This window comes from Oncorhynchus keta, chromosome 22, assembly GCF_023373465.1.
Source record: "Oncorhynchus keta strain PuntledgeMale-10-30-2019 chromosome 22, Oket_V2, whole genome shotgun sequence".
Taxonomy (NCBI): domain Eukaryota; kingdom Metazoa; phylum Chordata; class Actinopteri; order Salmoniformes; family Salmonidae; genus Oncorhynchus; species Oncorhynchus keta.
The window spans coordinates 23555523-23580007 of record NC_068442.1 but is presented as its reverse complement, the minus strand read 5'-3'; the positions used below and the strand labels follow the sequence as shown (position 1 = coordinate 23580007).

At 43.2% G+C, this 24485-nt stretch overlaps 1 protein-coding gene across 1 annotated transcript; it reads right to left on the bottom strand.

Moving 5' to 3' along the window:
* Positions 1-14896: 14896 nt before the first annotated feature.
* Positions 14897-23320, bottom strand: LOC118401201 (ADP-ribosylation factor 4-like). Its single transcript, XM_035798513.2, has 6 exons — positions 23091-23320; positions 22402-22482; positions 21560-21669; positions 21358-21429; positions 16483-16608; positions 14897-16396 (listed from the first exon to the last, which is right to left on the bottom strand). The coding sequence occupies exons 1-6, from the start codon at positions 23155-23157 to the stop codon at positions 16310-16312; spliced, it is 543 nt and encodes a 180-aa protein (XP_035654406.1). The 5' UTR covers positions 23158-23320; the 3' UTR covers positions 14897-16309.
* Positions 23321-24485: the final 1165 nt, after the last annotated feature.

Here is a 24485-nt window from a genome sequence, read left to right as displayed (position 1 = left end):
AACCGGGCACAGGTCCTGAAAGGTCATGCTGAGGGTCAGTACCTGCTAGTGAACAGATTCCCAACACACCCCTCAGGACATGGTCAGGGACCCAGTGATCTCCCCTTGGGAGCCTCCTCTCTTCCTCCTTGTCACCGTGGGACAAGACTTTGTTTTAGTCACAGCTAGTCCACAAGGCAACTCTGGCCCTACAATTTAGTATGTTTACGGGTTCATTTGAATTCTATTAATCTTTATTGTCCATAAAAGGTTTATTCATCACAGGCACATTCATGTTGCGGATGTGAGGTACAATAAAATACACAGCAAGCAGACAGAGTGGGAACTCCATGGTGACCTGACAGAGGGTCACCAGTACTGCAACACAAGGAAGGACACACATAGATGTAAGTGACGCAGGCGACACTGACACTTCCTGGTTCAGGATTGATGTTTAACAAATACTCTTACCATGTATTATATTATTGTCAAAGTTATTTTGTACTATAGCAATTTTACTCTAAAGACAAAACAGTAGTCTTTCCGTGTAACTGTAAATGAACAACACAAATACAATATTTTGGTTTGATGACATTGAAATGCATGCAAAGTGAATTACATACAAAGCACATTAAACAATAAAACAATACATCACTATACAAGCTATTAGATCTCTATGGAAAAGAAACTCGCCCCTGAACCCTTTTAGCCAAGGACTCCGCAGAATAAAAAGGACAGATCAAACGTTGCATCATCCATCTATTCCCTGAAAAAACCCTCCCCTCCTCCTCAACTGTCAATGCCGAGGGCCACAGGAAAGCACCTAATTTACCCTCAGCCCGCATTGTTTGTGTGTATGTCACAGGAGGTTGGTGGCACCTTAATTGGGGAGGATGGGCTTGTGGTAATGGCTGGAGTGGAATAGGTGGAATGGTATCAAATACATCCAACACATGGTTTCCATTGACGCCATTCCATTTGCTCTGTTCCAACCATTATTATGAGCCGTTCTCCCCTCAGCAGCCTGATTGTGTGTGCTGACTCATGCACACGCTGAGCACAATGGCTATTTGCCACAAAACTCTTTCCCTTCAGTTTTGTTTCCAGTAAAGTCTGTCTTGAGTTTAATTTCCCTGCTCCCTTTTCTCAAGACAGGGTGTGTGTCTGGTTACTAGGTTTCTAGGCACCTCTCTCAACAAGTACAACTCTTATTTTTAGATGGCAATGAAAGACCGATACAAAACTCTTAACATAAAACTCTGTCTTTATATAACTTTCACATCAGCAATCACATCTCCATATTACTTTTTGTTACACGTTTTTATTATCATTCTGCTTACTCCAGACCCGGTCCTAATCCCCTGGACTCAAAAGAGGAAGTGGAAGTGAAAGAGAGGCAGGCGAGGCAGCATCCTGACGAGATTAGGTCGGCGAGCAAATAGAATGCATTGCCCTCTTCTACTGGCGAACGTGCAGTCACTGGAGAACAAGCTGGATGAGCTCCGTTCGAGACTATCCTGCTAACAGGACCTGAAAAACTGGAATATCCTATGTCTCTCAGAGTCGTGACTGATTTTTCTATGCATTGTCAGAACCAGACGGCAAGACAAAGGGAGGAAAGGTCCATGTCTCTGTTAACAACAGCTGGTCCATGTTCTCTAATGTTAAGGTCTCAAGTTTTTGCTCACCTGAGCTAAAATACCTCACGACTACAGACCATACTATTTAACAAGAGAGTCTTAATCTATATTTATTGTAGCGGTCTATAGTATTTACCACCACAAACCAATGCTGGCACTCAATGATCTGCATAGGGCCGTAAGCACAAAATAAATTTGACATTAAGAGGCGGCATTTCTCGTGGCCAGTGCTGGGAAATGGAAAATTCTAGATCCCCTTTAATCCACACACAGAAATATATACAAGGTCCTCCCTCGCACTCCCTTTGGCAAATCAGACCGTTACCCTATCCTCCTTCTACCTGCTTACAAGCAAAAACTCAAACAGGAAGTACCAGTGACTGTTTCACTAGCACAGACTGGAATATGTTCCAGGATCTATCTGATAACACCCAAATAATTTGGTTTCCTGGATCCTTTCACAGAATTATAAGGCTGCGTTGAGACAATGACTTATCAATGATCCAAGCCCAGCTCAGTTAACCCCTGCCATTGTGTCACTGAGTCGTCATAATGCTTTAGCAAATGTACATTATACGAGGGGCATTGGAAGACACAGTGTTTAATTAACCTAATTTATTTCCCTCTAACTGCCCTGAATGACCCTGCTGATCCTACCGCTATTGTATGCAGCAAACATGTGCCTATGAACCAGATTTATGCTGTTAGCACTGAGGCCGTGTGCCCTAGTAGGAAGTCCACTGTGTGCAGCTCATCCTGCACTAACATAAATAACATGAGAATTTCTACTTCTACTTGAGCTTCTCAGTAAAGCAATGAAAACAAGCATCCCAGAAAAGTGCTCAAAATAGCCCATGTTAACATGCAGTGACGTCGGAAAGTATTCAGACCCCTTGACTTTTTCCACATTTTGTTATGTTATTCTAAAATTGGTTAAATTGTTTTTTCCCCTCATCAATCTACACACAATAATCCATAATGGCAATGCAAAAACAGGTTAAGAGTCTTTATTTTTGCAAAAAAAATATATATATATATATTACATTTACATAAGTATTCAGTACTTAATTGAAGCACCTTTGGCAGCGATTACAGCATCGCGTCTTCTTGGGTAGGACGCTACAAGCTTGGCACATCTGTATTTGGGGAGTTTCTCCCATTCTTCTCTGCAGATCTTCTCAAGCGCTGTCATGTTGGATGGGGAATGTTGCTGCACAGCTATTTTCAGGTCTCTCCAGAGATGTTCAATCAGGTTCAAGTCCGGCTCTGGCTGGGCCACTTAAGGACATTCAGAGACTTGTCCCGAAGCCACTCCTGCGTTGTCTTGACTGTGTACTTTGGTTCGTTGTCCTGTTGGAAGTTGAACCTTCGCCTCAGTCTGAGGTCCTGAGCACTCTGGAGCAGGTTTTCATAAAATCAAATCAAATGTATTTATATAGCCCTTCGTACATCAGCTGATATCTCAAAGTGCTGTACAGAAACCCAGCCTAAAACTCCAAACAGCAAGCAATGCAGGTGTAGGAGCACGGTGGCTAGGAAAAACTCCCTAGAAAGGCCAAAACCTAGGAAGAAACCTAGAGAGGAACGAGGCTATGTGTGGTGGCCAGTCCTCTTTTGTGTCGGGTGGAGATTATAACAGAACATGGCCAAGATGTTCAAATGTTCATAAATGACCAGCATGGTCAAATAATAATAATCACAGGCAGAACAGTGAAACTGGAGCAGCAGCACGGCCAGATGGACTGCAGACAGCAAGGAGTCATCATGTCAGGTAGTCCTGAGGCATGGTCCTAGGGCTCAGGTCCTCAGAGAGAGAGAAAGAAAGAGAGAAAGAGAGAATTAGAGAGAGCATACTTAAATTCACACAGGACACCGGATAGGACAGGAGAAGCACTCCAGATATAACAAACTGAACCTAGCCCCCTGACACATTAACTACTGCAGCATAAATACTGGAGGCTGAGACAGGAGACATCCCCGGACAGGGCATTCAGGCCAAAGTATTCAATCTTGATTCTCATGGTCTGAGAATCTTAATTTATTTGTTATTTTTCCAGGTAAGTTGACTGAGAACACGTTCTCATTTGCAGCAACAATCTGGGGAATAGTTACCGGGGAGAGGAGGGGGATGAATGAGCCAATTGTAAACTGGGGATTATTAGGTGACTGTGATGGTTTGAGGGCCAGATTGGGAATTAAGCCAGGACACCGGGGTTAACACCCCTAGTCTTACAATAAGTGCCATGGGATCTTTAATGACCTCAGAGAGTCAGGACACCCGTTTAATGTCCCATCCGAAAGATGGCACCCTCCACGGGGCATTGGGATATCTTTTTTTTTTACCAAAGGAAAGAATGCCTCCTACTGGCCCTCCAACACCACTTCCAGGAACGGACCAGAACCAAACCTGCTTAGCTTCAGAAGCAAGCCAGCAGTGGTATGCAAGGTGGTATGTTGCTGGTGATTGATTAGACATGATTAGGTGCCTTTGGCAAACTCCAAGCGGGCTGTCATGTGTCTTTTACTGAGGAGTGGCTTCAGTCTGGCCACTCTTCCATAAAGGCCTGATTGGTGGAGTGCGGCATATATGGTTGTCCTATTGGAAGGTTCTCCCATCTCCACAGAGGAACTCTAGAGCTCTGTCAGAGTGACCATCGGGTTCTTGGTCACCTCCCTGACCAAGGCCCTTCTCTCCCGATTGCTGTTTGGTTGGGTAGTCAGCTCTAGGAAGACTTTTGGTGGTTTCAAACTTCTTCCATTTAAGAATGACGGATGCAACTGTGTTCTTGGGGACCTTCAATGCTGCAGACATTTTTTGGTACCCTTCCTCAGATCTGTGCCTCGACACAATCCTGTCTCGGAACTCTACGGACAATTCCTTCGACCTCATGGCTTGGTTTTTGCTCTGACATGCACTGCCAACTGTAGAACCTTATATAGACAGGTGTGTGCCTTTCCAAATCATGTCCAATCAATTGAATTTACCAAAGGTAGGCTCCAATCCAGATGTAGAAACATCAAGGATGATCAATGGAAACAGGATGCACCTGAGCTCAAGGTTTATCCATTATATACTTTTTATACACTTGCAAACATTTCTAAAAATCTGTTTTTGCTTTATTATGATGTGTTGTGTGTAAATTGCTAAAACATATCTATATTTAATATATTTAGAATAAGGCTGTAACATAACAATGTAGAAAAAGTCAAGGGGTCTGAATACATTCAGAAGGCACTGTATGCAGCAGGTGAGTTTCAAGTTCAGAGAAGGTAATTTTCAACAAGAAAATGCACCTTTATAAAGGAGAGCTACAAACGCAATGGTCAAAAGACTCTTATACAGTTATAGTCGGAAGTTTACATACACCTTAGCCAAATACATTTAAACTCAGTTTTTCACAATTCCTGACATTTAATCCTAGTAAAACTTCCCCGTCTTAGGTCAGTTAGGATCACCACTTTATTTTAAGAATGTGAAATGTTAGAATCTCATAGATAGAATGATTTATTTCAGCTTTTACTTCTTTCATCACATTCCCAGTGGGTCAGAAGTTTACATACACTCAATTAGTATTTGGTAGCATTGCCCTTAAATTGTTTTACATGGGTCAAATGTTTTGGGTACCTATCTCCGAGCTTCCAACAATAAGTTGGGTGAATATTGGCCCATTCCTCCTTACAGAGCTGGTATATCCGAGTCAGGTTTGTAGGCCTTCTTGCTCGCAAACGCTTTTTAATTTCTGCCCACACATTTTCTATAGGATTGAGGTCATGGCTTTGTGATGGCCACTCCAATACCTTGACTTTGTCCTGAAGCCATTTTGCCACAACTTTGGAAGTACCCTTGGGTTCATTGTTCATTTGGAAGACCCATTTGCGACCAAGCTTTAACTTCCTGACTGATGTCTTGAGCTGTTGCTTCAAAATATCCACATAATTTTCCTCCCTCATGATGCCATCTAGTTTGTGAAGTGCACCAGTCCCTCCTGCAGCAAAGCACCCCCACAACATGATGCTGCCACCCCTGTGCTTCACGGTTGGGATGGTGTTCTTCGGCTTGCAAGCCTCCCCCTTTTTCCTCCAAACATAACGATGGTCATTATGGCCAAACAGTTATATTTTTGTTTCATCAGACCAGAGGACATTTCTCCAAAAAGTATGATCTTTGTCCCCATGTGCAGTTGCAAACCGTAGTCTGGGTTTTTTTATGGTGGTTTTGGAGCAGTGGCTTCTTCCTTTCTGAGCGACCTTTCAGGATATGTCAATATAGGACTTGTTTTACTGTGGATATAGATACTGTTGTATCTGTTTCCTCCAGCATCTTCACAAGGTCCGTTGCTGTTGTGCTGGGATTGATTTTCGGCACCAAAGTACATTAATCTCTTGGAGACAGAACGTGTCTTCTTCCTGAGCGGTATGATGGCTGCGTGGTCCCTTGTTGTTTATACTTGCACACTATTGTTTGTACAGATGAACTTGGTACCTTCAGGCGTTTGGAAATTGCTCGCAAGGATGAACCAGACTTGTGGAGGTCTTGGCTGATTTCTTTTGATTTTTCCATAATGTCAAGCAGAGGCACTGAGTTTGAAGGTAGGCCTTGAAATACATCCACAGGTACACCTCCAATTGACTCAAATGATGTCAATTAGCCAATCAGAAGCTTCAATAAGAGATGATGGAGGAGGTGGTTACATGCGCTGTTGGTGCAGCAATTCAAGGAGTGAAGGAACACGTTGCTGCAACCTTGCAAGATGAACTGGACATCCACATGGGATAAGTTCGAGCGCTAATAGAAAAGGTGGATCACATTCAGACTGAGGCAAGGGGCCTAAAAAGGGACGTGAACATCTGCACTTGAGAAGATGCGGTTCCAAATGGCACCGTTTGAGGATCAAGACAGACGCAATAGCGTGAGGGTCACAGGGATTGCTACAAACCGGGAGGGAGGTGATGCAATTGCTTTCCTGCAAGAAAACCTTCCCAAGTGGATTCCGTACCTTGGTACTACTCCAATTCAAATGGCCCCCATGATCTACAACGAAAATGCAAAGGAGGACAACCGCCAGACCATGGTCTTCAAGGTTATTAGATACCAAGACCGCAACGCTATTCTACAAGGAGCACAGGAAGCAAGAAAGAATGCACCCATCCAAGATGCCAGGAGAGCCATACGTTTTTATGCGAACTACAGTGCCTTCACAAATGAGGAAAGGAAAGCATTTGCAGATGGCCAGAGGGAGTTGAACACACAGGGCATACCCTATTTTATGATCTATCCCGCTACCCTGTGACTTACTACTTTCAACGGTGAGCATCTTTCCTTCACCTCGGCAAAAGAGGCAGAGGAATGTCGGAGAAGTCTCCCGGTCGACAGGTCTACACGCCCACCCCCACCCCACAAAGAGAATGCTTTCCTTTACGGATGCCGAGGATGGGCCCGGACAGCAGGATGATAAGGAGGCGGAGAATGAAATGGGAGCAACTGGGCGCTAAAGATGCAGCTAACTGGCTAGCTAATGTTTAGTTGACTTTTGAACCCTTTTATATATATATACAGTGGGGAGAACAAGAATTTGATACACTGCCGATTTTGCAGGTTTTCCTACTTACAAAGCATGTAGAGGTCTGTGGTTTTTATCATAGGTACACTTCAACTGTGAGAGACGACTGAATCTAAAACAAAAATCCAGAAAATCACATTGTATGATTTTTAAGTAATTAATTTACATTTTATTGCATGACATAAGTATTTGATCACCTACCAACCAGTAAGAATTCCGTCTCTCACAGACCCGTTAGTTTTTCTTTAAGAAGCCCTCCTGTTCTCCACTCATTACCTGTATTAACTGCACCTGTTTGAACTCGTTACCTGTATAAAAGACACCTGTCCACACACTCAATCAAACAGACTCCAACCTCTCCACAATGGCCAAGACCAGAGAGCTGTGTAAGGACATCAGGGATAAAATTGTAGACCTGCACAAGGCTGGGGTGGGCTAAAGGACAATAGGCAAGCAGCTTGGTGAGAAGGCAACAATTGTTGGCGCAATTTTTAGAAAATGGAAGAAGTTCAAGATGACGGTCAATCACCCTCGGTCTGGGGCTCCATGCAAGATCTCAAATCGTGGGGCATCAATGATCATGAGGAAGGTGAAGGATCAGCCCAGAACTACACGGCAGAACCTGGTCAATGACCTGAAGAGAGCTGGGACCACAGTCTCAAAGAAAACCATTAGTAACACACTACGCCGTCATGGATTAAAATCCTGCAGCGCACGCAAGGTCCCCCTGCTCAAGCCAGTGCATGTCCAGGCCCGTCTGAAGTTTGCCAATGACCATCTGGATGATCCAGAGGAGGAATGGGAGGTCATGTGGTCTGATGAGACAAAAATAGAGCTTTTTGGTCTAAACTCCACTCGCCGTGTTTGGAGGAAGAAGAAGGATGAGTACAACCCCAGGAACACCATCCCAACCGTGAAGCATGGAGGTGGAAACATCATTCTTTGGGGATGCTTTTCTGCAAAGAGGACAGGACGACTGCACCGTATTGAGGGGAGGATGGATGGGGCCATGTATCGCAAGATCTTGGCCAACAACCTCCTTCCCTCAGTAAGAGCATTGAAGATGGGTCGTGGCTGGGTCTTCCAGCATGACAACGATCCGAAACACACAGCCAGGGCAACTAAAGAGTGGCTCCGTAAGAAGCATCTCAAGGTCCTGGAGTGGCCTAGCCAGTCTCCAAACCTGAACCCAATAGAACATCTTTGGAGGGAGCTGAAAGTCCGTATTGCCCAGCGACAGCCCCGAAACCTGAAGGATATAGAGGTCTGTATGGAGGAGTGGGCCAAAATCCTTCTGCAGTGTGTGCAAACCTGGTCAAGAACTACAGGAAACAAAGGTTTCTGTACCAAATATTAAGTTCTGCTTTTCTGATGTAATCAAATACTTATATCATGCAATAAAATGCAAATGAATTACTTAAAAATCATACAATGTGATTTTCCGGATTTTGGTTTTAGATTACTTCTCTCACAGTTGAGGTGTACCTATGATAAAAATGACAGACCTCTACATGCTTTGTAAGTAGGAAAACCTGCAAAATCGGCAGTGTATCAAATACTTGTTCTCCTTACTGTATATATATATGTCTTTATTTTGGACAGGAACTTCACTTAGTACCTGAGACCGAAAACAGAGGACGCTTTCCTTCACTGCTGGAGATGTGTATTAACATTATCAGGCTACCAGAACACAGAGGACACTTTCCTTCATTGCTGGAGATGTGTATTAACATTATCAGGCTACCAGAACACAGAGGACGCTTTCCTTCACTGCTGGAGATGTGTATTAACATTATCAGGCTACCAGAACACAGAGGACACTTTCCTTCATTGCTGGAGATGTGTATTAACATTATCAGGCTACCAGAACACAGAGGACGCTTTCCTTCACTGCTGGAGATAAGGATTAACATTATCAGGCTAACAGAACAGAGGGCGTTCTTTATTGGAAGCCTATCAAATATAATCCAGGTATAAATATAGTCCAGGTGCCCCAAAGCGTTTTACTATCATTCTTTATATAATTTCTTTGTTTCATAGTGTAGTTTCTTTTTATTTAGTTTAGTCACATGATTTCTTAATTTGCAGTACGTTTGCCAATCCGTTGGGCTGCCAGACTTAATTGCCATACCTTTTGCCTCATCCCTCTTAACCATACATTTTTTAAATTCCTCATCAATCCAAGGGGATTTATCAGTTTTTACAGTCATTTTCTTAATGGGTGCGTGCTTATTAGTAACTGAAATAAGTAGTTTCATAAATGTGTCAAGTGCAGCGTCTGGTTGCTCCTCATTACACACCACAGACCAGCAAATATTCTTTACATCATCAACATATGAATCACTACAAAACTTCTTGTATGACCTCTTATTCAGTATATTAGGCCCAGCCTTTGGAACTTAGCTTTTCCTATATATTGGCTATTATTATATTGTGACCACTACATCCTATGGATTTGGATACTGCTTTAAAGCAAATATCTGCAGCGTTAGTAAAAATATGATCAATACATGTTGATGATTTCATTCCTGTGCTGTTTGTAACTACCTTGGTAGGTTGACTGACAACCTGATCCAGGTTGCAGGCACTGGTTAGCGTTTGAAGTTTTTTCCTGAGTGGGCAGCTTGATGATAGCCAGTCAATATTTAAAATCACCCAGAAAATATACTTCTCTGTTGATATCACATACATTATCAAGCATTTAACACATATTATCCAGATGCTGACTGTTAGCACTTGGTGGTCTACAGCAGCTTACCACAAGAATGGGCTTCAGGTGAGGCAGATGAACCTGTAGCCATATTACTTCAACAGTATTTAACATTAGATTGTCTCTAAGCTTTACAGGAATGTGGTTCTGAAAATACACCACAACACCACATCCGTTGGTATTTCTGTCTTTTCGGTAGATGTTAGAACCATGTATTGCTACCACTGTATCATCAAAAGTATTATCTAAGTGCGTTTCAGATATAGTCAGAATATGAATGTCATCTGTTACAAGCAAGTTATTGACTTCATGGACCTTGTTTCTCAGGCTGCATATGTTAATATGGGCTATTTTTAGCACTTTTCTGGATTGCTTGATTGTTTTAATGCTTAACTGGGAAGGTTATCAGAGGTAGACTTAATCATGTTATTTACATTGGAACTGATTATTCAGCTCAACCTGCACTAAGTGGTCTTCCTGCTATTGCACACCGCCTCAGTGCTAACAGTAACTCTGGTTTATAGGCTCATGATTACTGCTTACAATAGCTTTAGGATAAACAGATGTATTTGGTGCAATTAGGGGTACATAAATTAAATTACATTGTGTTTGCCAATTCCCTTAAGATCATGTACATTTGATGCAGCATTATGACGACTCATTGTCACAATGGCAGGGATTAACTGAGCTGGTCTTGGATAACTTACCCATCATTGTTTCAACGCAGCCTTGAAATGCGTGGACAAAGTCCAGGAGCCAAGATGATTTGGATGGACTCCCTTCATTCCTGTAGAGTATCTTCTGTTTCCAGAAGGTGTCAAAGTTATCAATAAAAGTGTCTCCAGCAGAGCTACAGAAGTCTTTTAGCCAGATGTGTAATGCCAGCAGTCTGCTGAATCTTTCACACCTGTGGCCCAACAATGTTACTGGACCTGAAATTATTGGCCGTTTTTTTGGTCTTTTAATGCTAAACATCAGTTCTCAAATGTTCCAAACTAGCCCTCCTGATGTTGTTTGACCCCACATGGATACGGCAGTGTCAGCTCCCGGCATCTGTGGCAGAACAGTTGGAAGCAGCCATGTTATGTCCTGTACTCATGCTCCTGGGTAGCACAGGGTTTTTGTCTAAGGGACCGAGATGTTTCTCACCATAGAGTTGCCTATGATGACAGCTGGTAATGTTGAATGGGTCGGTCTCTCAGGCAGCCTCACAGTCCGGTGAGCCTGGGAGCTCTGAGGATCTGAACCCGAGGTAGAAGCCACCGGAGAGGGAGACAGAGCCGAGGATGAAGATGCAGGTACCTCCGGATCCGATCTTGATTTGGAAGCAACCATGGACGAAGGCGCCAGAAGCTCTGGATCCAGGGCAGCAAAGCTGTTTCTGGTCTGTGTCAGTTCCGGGTTCAACATCTCCATGGAGACCCCGTTGCCACAGGACACTTTCTTCGACTTCCACGGCGAGTGACGTACCTCCATGGCTGGTTGGTTGGGTTGAGATCAGCTCCGTTCTCCAGGGAAGGGGAGACCCCTTCGGGGATGGAACCCTGCCTAGAACCGGCCAGTCGGCTGTGGAGCCGACACGGCGGTGAAACTTCCACCAGACCAGAGCGACGTCCGGCTACTGGGGTGGAAGAAAAATAAAAGTAGGTGGGCATGGGTTCCCCAGTAGCTTATGTAGGTTTGCTACTTGCTTGCTAAGAGTAGTTACTTCGCTCCTGTAGTCCTCCGCAAGCAAGAAGTTGCTACATTGAAAGTCAACGTGGTCCACATTGTCCTGGAACAAAGCAAAGTAAATGCAGCTTCTGCAACGTTGGAAACGTTCAATAGTGGCCTCCATTTGAGGCTGCGGAGGCAGCTAGGCTAGCTGGACTTTCGCGTCTCTCCCACTATACGGAATCTGGCAGTATCCAGATAGCAGCGCTCACAGCAATTTAGCCCAAGGGTAGAGCTGCCGGGTAGAGCTTTCAAGGTGCAGGACTCTAACCTGGAAGCTTATAAGAAATCCTGCTATGCCTTCCGACGAACCATCAAACAGGTAAAGAGTCAATACAGGGCTAAGATTGAATCGTACTAGACCGGCTCTGACGCTCGTCTTATGTGGCAGGGCTTGCAAACTATTACAGACTACAAAGGGAAGCACAGCCGCGAGCTGCCAGTGACACTAGCCTACCAGACGAGCTAAATCACTTCTATGCTCGCTTCGAGGCAAGCTGTTCCGGACGACTGTGTGATCACGCTCTCCGTAGCCGACGTGAGTAAGACCTTTAAACAGGTCAACATTCAACATTCACAGACCGATTACCAGGACGTGTGCTCCGGGCTTGTGCTGACCAACTGGCAGGTGTCTTCACTGACATTTTCAACATGTCCCTGATTGAATCTGTAATACCAACATGTTTCAAGCAGACCACCATAGTGCCTGTGCATAGAACACTAAGGTAACCTGCCTAAATGACTACACACCCATAGCACTCACGTGCCTCACATTAACACCATTATCCCAGAAACTATAGACCCACTCCAATTTGCCCAAACAGATCCACAGAATCTCTATTGCACTCCACACTGCCCTCACCCACCTGGACAAAATGAATAGCTATGTAAGAATGCTGTTCATTGACTATAGCTCAGCATTCAACACCATAGTCCCCTCAAAGCTCATCCCCAATCTCAGGCCCTTGGGACTGAAAAACTCCCTCTGCAACTGGATTCATGACTGGCCACCTCCAGGCGGTGAGGGTAGGCAACAACACATCAGAAAATATCATCAACACAGGGGCCTCTCAGGGGTGTGTGCTTGTCCTTTCCTGTACTCCCTGTTCACCCATGTGCAGCTGTGCACAACCCAAACACCATCATCAAGTATGCTGACAACACGACGGTGGTAGGACTGATCACTGACGACAATGAGGCAGACTACCTACAGGGAGGTCAGAGACCTGGCAGTGTGCTGGCAGGACAGCCTCTCCCTCAAAGTCAGCAAGACAACGGATCTGATCGTGGACTACAGGAAACAGAGGCGCGAGCACACATTTACTACAGGAAACAGAGGCGCGAGCACACCTCCATCCAGATCGATGGGGCTGTAGTGGAGTGGGTCGAGAGGTTCAAGTTCCTCAGTGTCCACATCACTAAGGAATTAACATGGTCCACGTACACCCACACAGTTGTGAAGAAGGCACGACAGCGCCTAGTTCCCCTCAAGAGGCTGAAAAGATTTGGCATGGGCCCTCAGCTCCACAATTGAGAGCATCTTGATTAGCTGCATCACAGCAAGGCACCCGACCGCAAGGAACTACAGAGGGTGGTGAGTACGGCACAGTACATCACTGTTCTCTTCACTAATGCACCAAGTATGGAACCAACAGAACCCTGAACAGCTTCTACCCCCAAGCCTTTAGACTCCTAAATAACTACCTGGACTATCTGCATTGACTCTTTTTTGCACCAACTCCAACACCAACTTGCACTGACTATGCACACTCACACATAATTACACTGACACCCCAACACATGCATACTGACATCACACACACGCTGCTGCCACTGCCTACTATCTATCCTGTTGCCAAGACAATTTACCCCTTCCTACAGTATCTCTACCTCGTACCCATGCATAGCGACTCAGTACTGGTATTCCCTGTACATACACTGTAGCCATGTTATTTGTACTCGATTGTTATTCACTGTGTATTCCGCTTGTCACGATTTCATTTGATTTATTTGAATGTCTATATTGTTGCAAAAGCATTTCACTGTTAGCCTACACCTGTCGTTTACAAAGCATGTGACAAATAACATTTGATTTGACTCAACAGGTTGGTCTTTGCTGTTACACAAATAAAAAGGACCCTTGTGAATGAGGATAATTCCTACTGTATTTTTTGACCAATCCACTCTCTTTACTCCATAAATTACTTATCTGTAATTTGAGACAAAGATATCACATTTCATATTACTGACATAGCACAAACACAGCTTGTACCCCACCCCTCCCAACAAAAACTACCTGGGCTGACACACACGCTACCATGCTAACGACCCCCTCTGTTGGATAACAACTGCCATCAAGATCTGTCTGAATGTTTCAGTCCTCTAATTACATGTTACCAAATTCGGTCCTGGAACACCCCGGGTTCACATTTTTTTTTTCTTTCCCCCCCCCCAACACTAAACAGCTGATTCACATAATCAAAGCATGATGATGAGTTGGTTATTTGATTCAGCTGCGTAGCACATTAGAAAGTAAAATTTAGCAGATGATTTTATCCACAATTTACAGAATCAAATAGGGTTAAGGGCACATACAGATTTCACTTAGTTGGCTCTGGGATCCAAATCAGCAACCTTTCGGTAACAACCCGCGGCTAGGCTACCTGCCGCCCAATTTCCATTAAACTAAGACAACTGGTGTGATATCATTGTACCTGAAAGTATGTGAAAAACTAAAGATTCTTCTAGTTGATGTACAGCACTACAACCAATAGGAAGGCCGAAGAGACATGGGCTCCAGGATGATGTTACCCTAGGTACAGATCTAGGATCAGCTTCCCCTCCCCAAATCCTAACCATTAGCAGGGAAAATGCTAAACTGTCCCAAGATCAGTGTCTATAGGCAACTTCACCCTACACCGAGATGTGGTAGTGTGGACTATGGTGTCACACCCCCTCTATATTTTTGGTAAACCTTGAATGAGGCACAGTGTGACATCAAGGACATTAGACAGAAGTCATTTGCATCAGTTTGGTCCTCATTTCATCTAATTCCAGATTACCACTCAGCCAGGCAAGTGAATGTGCACAGTCACACAAAGGTTTGTCTACTGTTTGCTTTGGAACAATACCAGAAAGAAGCAAATTCACTTCCACCAGAGAGACCTAAAGCGTTTGACTGCCAAACATGAAGCACATTACACATTCCTTAACGCAACCTACAGAGAATTACAGACTTATACTGAAATAGCCAGAACACATGAACATAGACAGGCAAAGTTAAATCCTCAGAACACAATTTAACAGGTGAATTTATTTAGAGATCTTTTGTAAAACAATTAGTTATCACATCATTCAAAGTTGTGAGGCAGCTTCCAGAAGCAGTCAGTCAGCTGGAATGTATGCCTAGCCCAGGGAGATTGAGTAGGGGTGTGTGGAAGAGTCAGATTAAGTGTGCAAAATCAGCCAGAAGAGCACACCTAACCACAATCATGCGCAGCTGAACCAAAGCATGCCCCTGCACTATACAACACTGATATTGGCCTTGTTCCAATGCTTAGAAAACACCATTTCTGCTTCTTCCCTTTCCTTCAGGTTATCAAAGATTGGTCAAGTGAGGACAAGGTTTCCACTGCATTGTTTCAAGCCAGTACTTCTTAAATCTAATAAAATTCAAGGAAGGGCAGGAGGGAAGAAAACATTTAAGTATTAGAACAGGCACAGTCTGGGTTAGGTGCTGCTTATACTCACAAAACAGCCTTGTGTGGTTTCAACTTGCTTGAGGTAGAAGTTGTACCTAAACACAGCTCCTACATCAGATAACCCATCCTAACCTGAACCATAAGGTGGATGAAAAAGTATCCAGCCCGTTTCAATGCTTAGTGGCAGCAACTACCTAACCATTTCAGATTCCCAGTTTAGATCAAAGCACATAAGGAAATGGGTTATTGCATAAAAAATAAAAAGGACATGTGGAGAACCCAGAGCAAACCTACTCTACAATGAGATGAAGAAAATAGGAAGTACCAAGAGCCAACTGTTTCCAGTGGTTCCATTCACTAAAAGGAGTTCCATTTGGCTTCCAGGGCACAAAAACTTCCTCAAACATCTTGAGGTTTATGGCATCAGTGTCTTCATCTCATTCTAGAAGCTTCTGTCCTTACCGAGGTGACAGAATGGCAATGAGGTCACAGGGGTGAGGGGCAAGGTTGTTTCAATGAAAATGTCCATGAAGTCTAGTGGAGCTGAACAGTTTGAGGTAGAAGTTGCCCTTAACCACAGATCTAGGATCAGATTACAACACACCCAATCCTAATCATAAGCATATAAAAAAAAAAGATTTTAAAAAAGTGATCCAGGATCAGCGTTTTGGGGCAACTTCGACCAAGCTGAACAATGTGCAGAGGAAAGAGGGGTCGTCTCCAAGGTGTCTCAGAGCAGCAATTTCTAAACATGCAAAAGAGCGACAGTTTATCTGCTGCGAGGTTGGGGAAAATATGAAGATTAGACAAGTATCTGAAAGGATGACAAAGTAAAAAGAGTAGTAACATAACATGTTCCAATAGGTATTGATTGCATTGTCCACAAGTTCTGTCCACTCTAGGGGCACAGGTTCTTCAAGACCAAAGTTGATTAAAGGTGTCAGTCTCTCTGAGGTGTTCTCATCCTCTATCGTTCTCTGCTTCTCTCGCTTGTGATGTCCGGTATTACTGCTTGGACAGCTCATTGGAAAGCCAGTCCAGTCCTTCATACAGTCCTGTGCCCTGCGTCGCACAGGTCGCCTGCACGTGCCACTGAGGAAAAAAAAAAAAAAGAAAAACATTGAGCAGTGTGCGTGTATGTCTATGCCGGAGTTTACACGGGTGTGAGTGAGACTCACCACTCTGCTGCGGAGGCTCTGCAGTCCCAGTTTGTCCGTGAGGTCGCTGACCGCCATAGCGTTGGGAAGGTCCTGCTTGTTAGCAAACACCAGCAATACTGCTTCTCTCAACTCGTCCTCCTGGAGCTGGGGGGGGCAGAGTGAATAGATCGCTAGTTTGGGATACTGAGTTTCAAAGCTTATTCACCACGTGCACAGGACACAAGAGATGTAAAACAGTACAGTAATTCTTACCTTGAGGGCGTTCCCAACAATGCAGTGATAGAATAACTCGTCATAGTTTATTGTATAAGGTACACAAGTATATACACGTCGGTGTCAGTACCTTATTCAATGTGCAGGTACAGGAGTGGTTAAGGTAGGTTTATACATAAAGTGACTGGTAGAATATTCAAGCAAACAGGGCTGAAAAAGTGACTGGTAGCATGAATATATAAATAATTTTGGTAATATACCAATTATACGCACAACCGTTCAAAACTTTGGGGTCACTTAGAAATGTGCTTTTCTTTCAAAAACAAGGACATTTTTGTGCATTAAAATAACATCAAATTAATCAGAAATACAGTGTAGACATTGTTAATGTTGTAAATGAAAATGCTGGAAACCGCATATTTTTAATGGAACATCTACATCGGTGTACTGAGGCCCATTATCAGCAACCATCACTCCTGTGTTCCAATGGCACATTGTGTTAGCACAGCTGATAACTGTTGTTCTGATTAAAATAAGCAATAAAACAGGCCTTCTTGAGACTAGTTGAGTATCTGGAGCATCAGCATTTGTGGGTTCGATTACAGGCTCAAAATGGCCAGAAACAAAGCACTTTCTTCTCAAACAGGACAATGACCAATAGCACAGCTCCAAACTATGCAAGAACTATTTAGGGAAGAAGCAGTCAGCTGGTATTCTGTCTATAATGGAGTAGTCAGCACAGTCACAGGATCTCAACCCTATTGATCAGTTGTGGGAGCAGCTTGACTGTATGGTACGTAAGAAGTGCCCATCAAGCCAATCCAACTTGTGGGAGGTGCTTCAGGAAGCATGGGGTGAAATCTCTTCAGATTACCTCAACAAATTGACAACTAGAATGCCAACAGTCTGCAAGGTTGTCTTTGACGAAAGTCTTTGACAAAAGCAAAGTTTGAAGGACACAATTATTTCAATTAAAAATGATTATTTATTACCTTGTCAATGTCTTGACTATATTTCCTATTAATTTTGTAACTAATGTCATGTATGTTTACATGGAAAACAATTACATTTACAAATTACCCAAAACTTTTGAACAGTAGTGTATACACACACGTAAACAGGGGTAATAGTGACCAGTAACAGGATAAATACTAACGGTATTGGCAATCAATCTACAGCATCTTAAGGAAGTAATATATCTAATCAATAATCATTTTAGCAGCAGTGCAAGTTGTGTCTGAGTGGGTAGAGACCTGTGGATGGGCATAGAGTCCGTTTGGATGGTCTGTGGGAGAGGAGTAGTTGTTAGCCATCTAATAGTTATGGCCAAGGGATAGAAGCTGTTTAGGAGTCTGTCTGAGCTTTGATGCACCAGTACTGCCTGCCGTACAGGAGTATGGAGAACAGCCCATGTCTCAGGTAGCTGGAGTTTTGGGCAATTGTTCCACCGGCTGGCATATATGTCCTGGGAGCTGGGCCATCCGCACCACCTTCTGTAGGGCCTTCCGGTCATGGGCGGTGGAGTTGCCATACTAGGCGCTGGTACAACCAGTTAGGATGCTCTCAATAGTGCAGCTGTAAAAGTTTCTGAGTATCTGAGGGGCCATGCAAAACGTTTCAGCTTCCTGAGGAGAAGAGGTGTTGCCGTGGCTTCCTCACAACCCTTCTGGTGTGAGAGGACCATGTTAAGTCCTCAGTTATGTGGACACCGAGGAATTTGATGCTCTTGTCCCTCTGCACTGCAGCCCCGTCGATGTAAATGGGAGTGTGCACCCCCACCAAGTTGCAATGTCCAGTCAATTATAAATAAACAGACCAGGCCTATAGGCCTACATACCATACCAACACTAAATATACCTACTAATAGCTGGCTACATCTCATACATAGAGTAAATATTCCTACCCAGGGCTCTAAAGTGCAACTAATTTGGTTGCACAGGAGACTAAATATTTTGCTCTGATCAGGAGTTTTATTTTGGGAGCACTGTGTGGAAAAACCTCCCAGATAATTGTTGTAATGATTAAGCTTTGATGTACCGTTGTTTCCGAGTGCCCTAGAGAAACAAATGTGTGCAGATTCATAAGAGTCATGGGTGCACCATTACTGCAGCGCAAACGGCTTCATTTCTAGACCAACCAGGTCAAAAGATCCGGCCCATATTACCAGCTCAAAATGCATCTTCCCAGAGCGCATTTCACATTGATAAATCATGTCGCGGGTCATTCTAAAACTACTCGCACGTTGACAACCATTTGTTACACTTTGTTCAGCCCTGTTAACTCAATGGCTATCTAGCTAACTAGAGTAGAATACTACAAAGCAGCATCAATGAATTAGCCAGCTAACTTGCCCAAATATTCTGAAATAACATTTTTTGGGTGGTATAAGCTTGAAATGGGCATGGTCTAATGGAATCAACCACCAAAAACAACCAACGAACCAGAAAAATCAGTAGTTATTTCTAGTTGTTTATCAAAGTTAACTGGCTAACTCATTGATCCTGCTTTGTAGTATACCTGTCTGGTAACTTTACCAGTATATCCAAATATTTGTATCAACATTTTAGCTTTCATAATAAACTAATGTCTACACAATAGTGATGCACCGATATGACATTTTTGGCCGATACCGATATCTTCCTTGCCAAAAAGAAACGATACTCATTTAACATTTTTGCAGCCTTTTAAGCATTCTAGTACAGTTAAATAGTTAACACATACACATGGACGCAGCAGTCTAAGACACTGCATCTCAGTGCAAGAGGCATCACTACAGTCCCGAGTTCAAATCCAGGCTGTATCACATCCGCCCGCGATTGGGAGTCCCATAGGGCGGCGCACAATTGGCCCAGCTTCATCCGGGTTTGGCCGGGGTAGGCCATCATTGTAAATAAGAATTTAATCTTAACTTACTTGCCTAGTTAAATAAAGGTCACACGCACACCCCCCTGACCAAATAGTTATTTTGTTGGCATTTACGCATGTCCCTATTTTTTCTTTCACTTACTTGCTGTGCTGTTTCGTCACTTATTTGTTCAGTCGTTTCATTCTCAACCAGGATTGCTATGGAACGCCGTTTGGGTCTTTGCATGTCAAAAAAATGACAAGTCAAATAACACTACTTGACGTGTGAAATAAGCTTGTTGACCAAGGACCTGAATATGAATGCACGTCACATAATTTAACACATTGTTTACGTAGTTATTACACTATCACTCATATGTCACAACGATTCGATACGTATGCTGATAAAGTTGTCTCGTGCACCTACAGTGCTGGTCATAAAAAGCTAGCTAGCACATGGATGCAAACAATGTTCTTCCCCAAAAACATAGTAAGACATTCTGTTTCAGTAGCAATATAGTTAGCTAGCTAACTATATCGCTAGGAGTAATTGAAAATAACCCTAATTTATAAGACAGTTCTTGTTTGATTAATGGTGGTCGGACATCTATGTGAAGCTAGCCACAATAAGGATTAGCCACAATAGTGGACTTTGCAGTTAGCCTTCAAAATAAAAGTATGACATAATTCTACTATTTGTATTCATTTGATTCACTGTCAACTATATACTTTTATTTTGAAGACACACCGCAAATTCCACTATTGTACCTAATCCTTATTGTGGCTAGTTTCACAATACATAACCAAGTCCGGTCAAGCCTCACTAGCCAGATGAAGCTAGCTGGCTGCTTATAACGTTAGCTTTGGGCAACAGGGTTAAGTGGCTGGCTAGCTATTTATTTTCATGAACTGAATTTCAATTTGAATAGGCAAACAACAAGTGAGAATAATGAAAATGACTGCAGTTTCCACTGGTCATTGTTTTCAGGCTGGTTGTATTGGCACTAGCTAGGTACCAAGCTAAATCTAGCTACCCCAGAAGTTGCGGTCGAACAGATTATGCTTTATTACCAAATAGGTATTGTAAACACGTTTCGTGGCCAGCGTTTGCTTGTTTGCACAGCTTTGACAGTGCTACTGTATCTTTTTTGAAACGCAAAGACCCAAACTGTGTTCCATAGTATGCATGACGCTATTATTGTATAACTCCGGGGCAACATTTAAAAATTAGCGCACTTGATAGTGTGTACCAGTGCTCGACCAGTTGGCGAAAGCCAACATCATCCACGACACAGAACGGTTGATTGTCAAGGGCAATGAATTCCATCATCTTGGCTTAAATGGATTTTGCCTTTTGAGTCACACTGAAATTCTTACTCTTTCAAATGACTGCTCGATCCACATAGCAGACATTGTGGGCTAGGTTAGGAATGCTGTGTTGCAGGTGTACCGCAACATTTTACATGGCGTCATTACATCACGTACATACGATATATAGGTATGCACGTCAGCTTTGACATCGGCCAATACTGATGTTTGCATTTTTAGCTAATATTGTCCGATTTCGATATGTTCACCGATATATCGTTCAGCTCTAATTTACAATGTTACATATTCGTTTCTAGGGCACAACAGGTGTCAAGAGCAGCTAGAATTAACTTAGGCACAATATAGGCTCTCTGAATTAAAAAAACAAAACATTTAAATAACATTTTCAGGTGTTCCTAAATGTCACGTGGTGCTTCTAACTTTTTAAAGATGGGAGCTCCAGAATATTTTGTGAGCACCAGTGTGAGCACCAATATTTTTTATTTGAATCTAGAGCACTGTACCCACCATTTTGGAGAGCTCCTCTGCAGACTCCGCCACTCTCTCTCTGTCGTTGCTGTCTACTACAAAGATCAGACCCTGAGGGAGGAACACAAAGTCAGAGCAGGGCAGGGACAGTCAGGAGGATGCCCAGAGGCATTACATAAGAGGAATAAAAGAGCAGGCTGTAGTGTAGCCTCCCCGGTTTCCTTTTGGTGCGTGAGTTTACCTGTGTGTTCTGGAAGTAGTGTCTCCAGAGAGGTCTGATCTTGTCCTGACCACCCACATCCCACACTGTGAAGCAGATGTTCTTGTACTCCACCGTCTCCACGTTAAAGCCTGTCACCCACACACACACCATTAAGGGACTTAAACAAATAGACATTTCTAATTTCCAGTGTTCAAAAACAATTGTCGTCACATGAGCTATCACCTTGTAAACTTTGAGGGTGTGTGGTGGACTGTATTTATGCATGTATTGGTTTTAAATGTCACTCCCACAATTTATGGATGTCAATATTAGGCTACATACAATGTGTACAAAACATTAGGAACACAGAGATGCTGGCCCATGGTGACTCCAATGCTTCCCACAGTTGTGTCAAGTTGGCTGGATCTAATATGGCTGAAGAACCATTCTTGATACACACAGGAAACTGTTGCTTGTGAAAAACTCAGCAGCGTTACAGTTCTTGACACTCAAACTGTAAACCTGGCACCTACTACCATACCTATTTCAAAGGCACTTAAATATTTTGTCTTGTCCATTCACACTGAATGGCACACACAAACTATGTCTAAAGGGTTCAAATTCCATCTTTAACCTGTCTCCTCCATCTACACTGATTGAAGTGGATTTAACACGTGACATCAATAAGAGATCATAGCTGTCATCTGGATTCACCTGGTCAGTCGATGTCAAGGAACGAGCAGGGGTTCCTGTTTCGTACACTCTGAATGTGATTAGTGACTCCAATATACCTAGCTATGGTGATCATCAACAAAGGTAATTCGAGTAGGAACAGTTGAGACTGGAGGGTGAAAGGTGGTGGGTGTGACAGTGTGTTTTACCAATAGTTGGAATGGTGGTCACTATTTCTCCCAGCTTCAGTTTGTACAAGATAGTGGTTTTCCCTGCAGCATCCAAGCCAACTGAGAAAACACAAACGTTATGATTAAAATAACGAGATCTCATTCGCACATACAACTGCAAGCATGAGCGAGCAATCACAAACATGTCTACACTGTCGCATTGACACTTGACTGTCCAAAACGATACAGCTGTTTGAAGATACGAAAATCCACCATTCAAATGACAGAGAAGCTAAAATGGCTAGCTAACGTTAACTAGAACTAACAAACTACTCAAGAGAAACTACTCAAAGAAGACATTGCTAGAGTAGATAGGTATGTGTGTTAGCTAGTTGGCTATGAACTTTCTGTAAGTTAGTTGACACAATGAACCAAAAAAACAGTTTTTTTTTTTTATGACCAGCAACTGTAGATGCGCAAAACAACTTCACCAGCATCATAGCATGAATCGTTGTGACATATGAAATACGAGTGAGTTAACGTTAGCTAGCTACAGTAATGTAGCAGTTAGCAACACTAACAAATATTTACTAACGTTACTTTAATGTTAACTAACGTAGCTAATTTGTTACCGTTACTATTGAATCGTCAAGCTACATCTTTTGGCTCCAACGAATCAGTTTTTCTTCATGGGCTACTCACTCAATAAAGACTCAGCTGACACTTACCCATAAGTATTCTCATCTGTTTCTTGCCGAACAGTCTGGTAAAAACTGACGAGATGAGAAGCCCCATGTTGTGAGTGAATGTCAAAATTTTAAGCAAAGCTTTTCTAAATTCTTGCCGTTGTTGAGACGAGGCGTGAATCGTTATGTTTGTGACACCCAAAGCAAGAATCGTTTATTTCTGTCCTCTGATGCTGCTGCCACGTCCGGGCCAACGTGGAACTCCCGACGTCATCTATTTGACTCAACTTTATTAGTAATACAGTGGGTTCAATGTGGTGATGGAAATTAAACAACAGCAATAATATTAACGCACTAATGCAAGACCAGTTGTCTTGACAAACATTATCGTAAGTAAAACAACTCTGCATTTACGGGTTCGACCGATCCAACACTACTCATTTGTATCACATAAAAAAATGAGTTAAATGGTAACATGTTTGCCAGCCAGATGCAGTTCAATTGGGTGGCACCAGATGTCCTTACAACACGGTTACGCTGTTATTGCAATGCGAACTAATGTCACATCAGATTGACCCTCTGGTCAGTATTTCCCGAGGAATAGTCGATGTACTGCATTTATATAGAAGTACAAAAGTATGTGGACAGTATGTGGTCAAATTAGTGTATTTGGCTATTTCAGCCACACCCGTTGCTGACTGTTGTATAAAATCGAGCACACAGCCATGTAATCTTCATAGACAAAACATTGGCAGTAGAATGGCCTTCCTGAAGAGCTCAGTGACATTCAACGTGGCACCGTCATAGGATGCCACCTTTTCAACCTGCTCGAGCTGCCCTGGTCAATTGTAAGTAGGAGCAACATTGGCTCAGCGCGAAGTGGTAGGCCACATAAACTCACAGAATTTTTCTGTCCTCGGTTGCAACACTGACTACCAAGTTTCAAACTCCCTCTGGAAGCAAAGTCAGCACAATAAACTGTTTGTCGGGAGCTTCATGAAATGGGTTTCCATGGCCAAGCAGCCGCACACAAGCCTAAGATCACCATGCACAATGCCAAGCATCAGCTGGAGGGGTGTAAAGCTTGCCACCATTGGACTCTGGAGCAGTGGAAATGCGTTCTCTGGAGTGATGAATCACATTTCATAATCTGCCAGTCCAACGGATTAATCTGGGTTTTGCAGATGCCAGGAGAACAGGAGAACGCTACCAGCCATAAACCTTAGTGCCAACTGTAAAGTTGGGTGGAGGAGGAATATTGGTCTGGGTCTGTATTTCATGGTTCGAGCTAGGCCCCTTAGTTCCAGTAAAGGGAAATCTTAACGCTACAGCATACAATACATTCTAGACAATTCTGTGATTCCAACCTCGTGGAAACAGTTTGGAGAAGGCCCTTTCCTGTTTCAGTATGGGAATGCCCCCATGCACAAAGCGAGG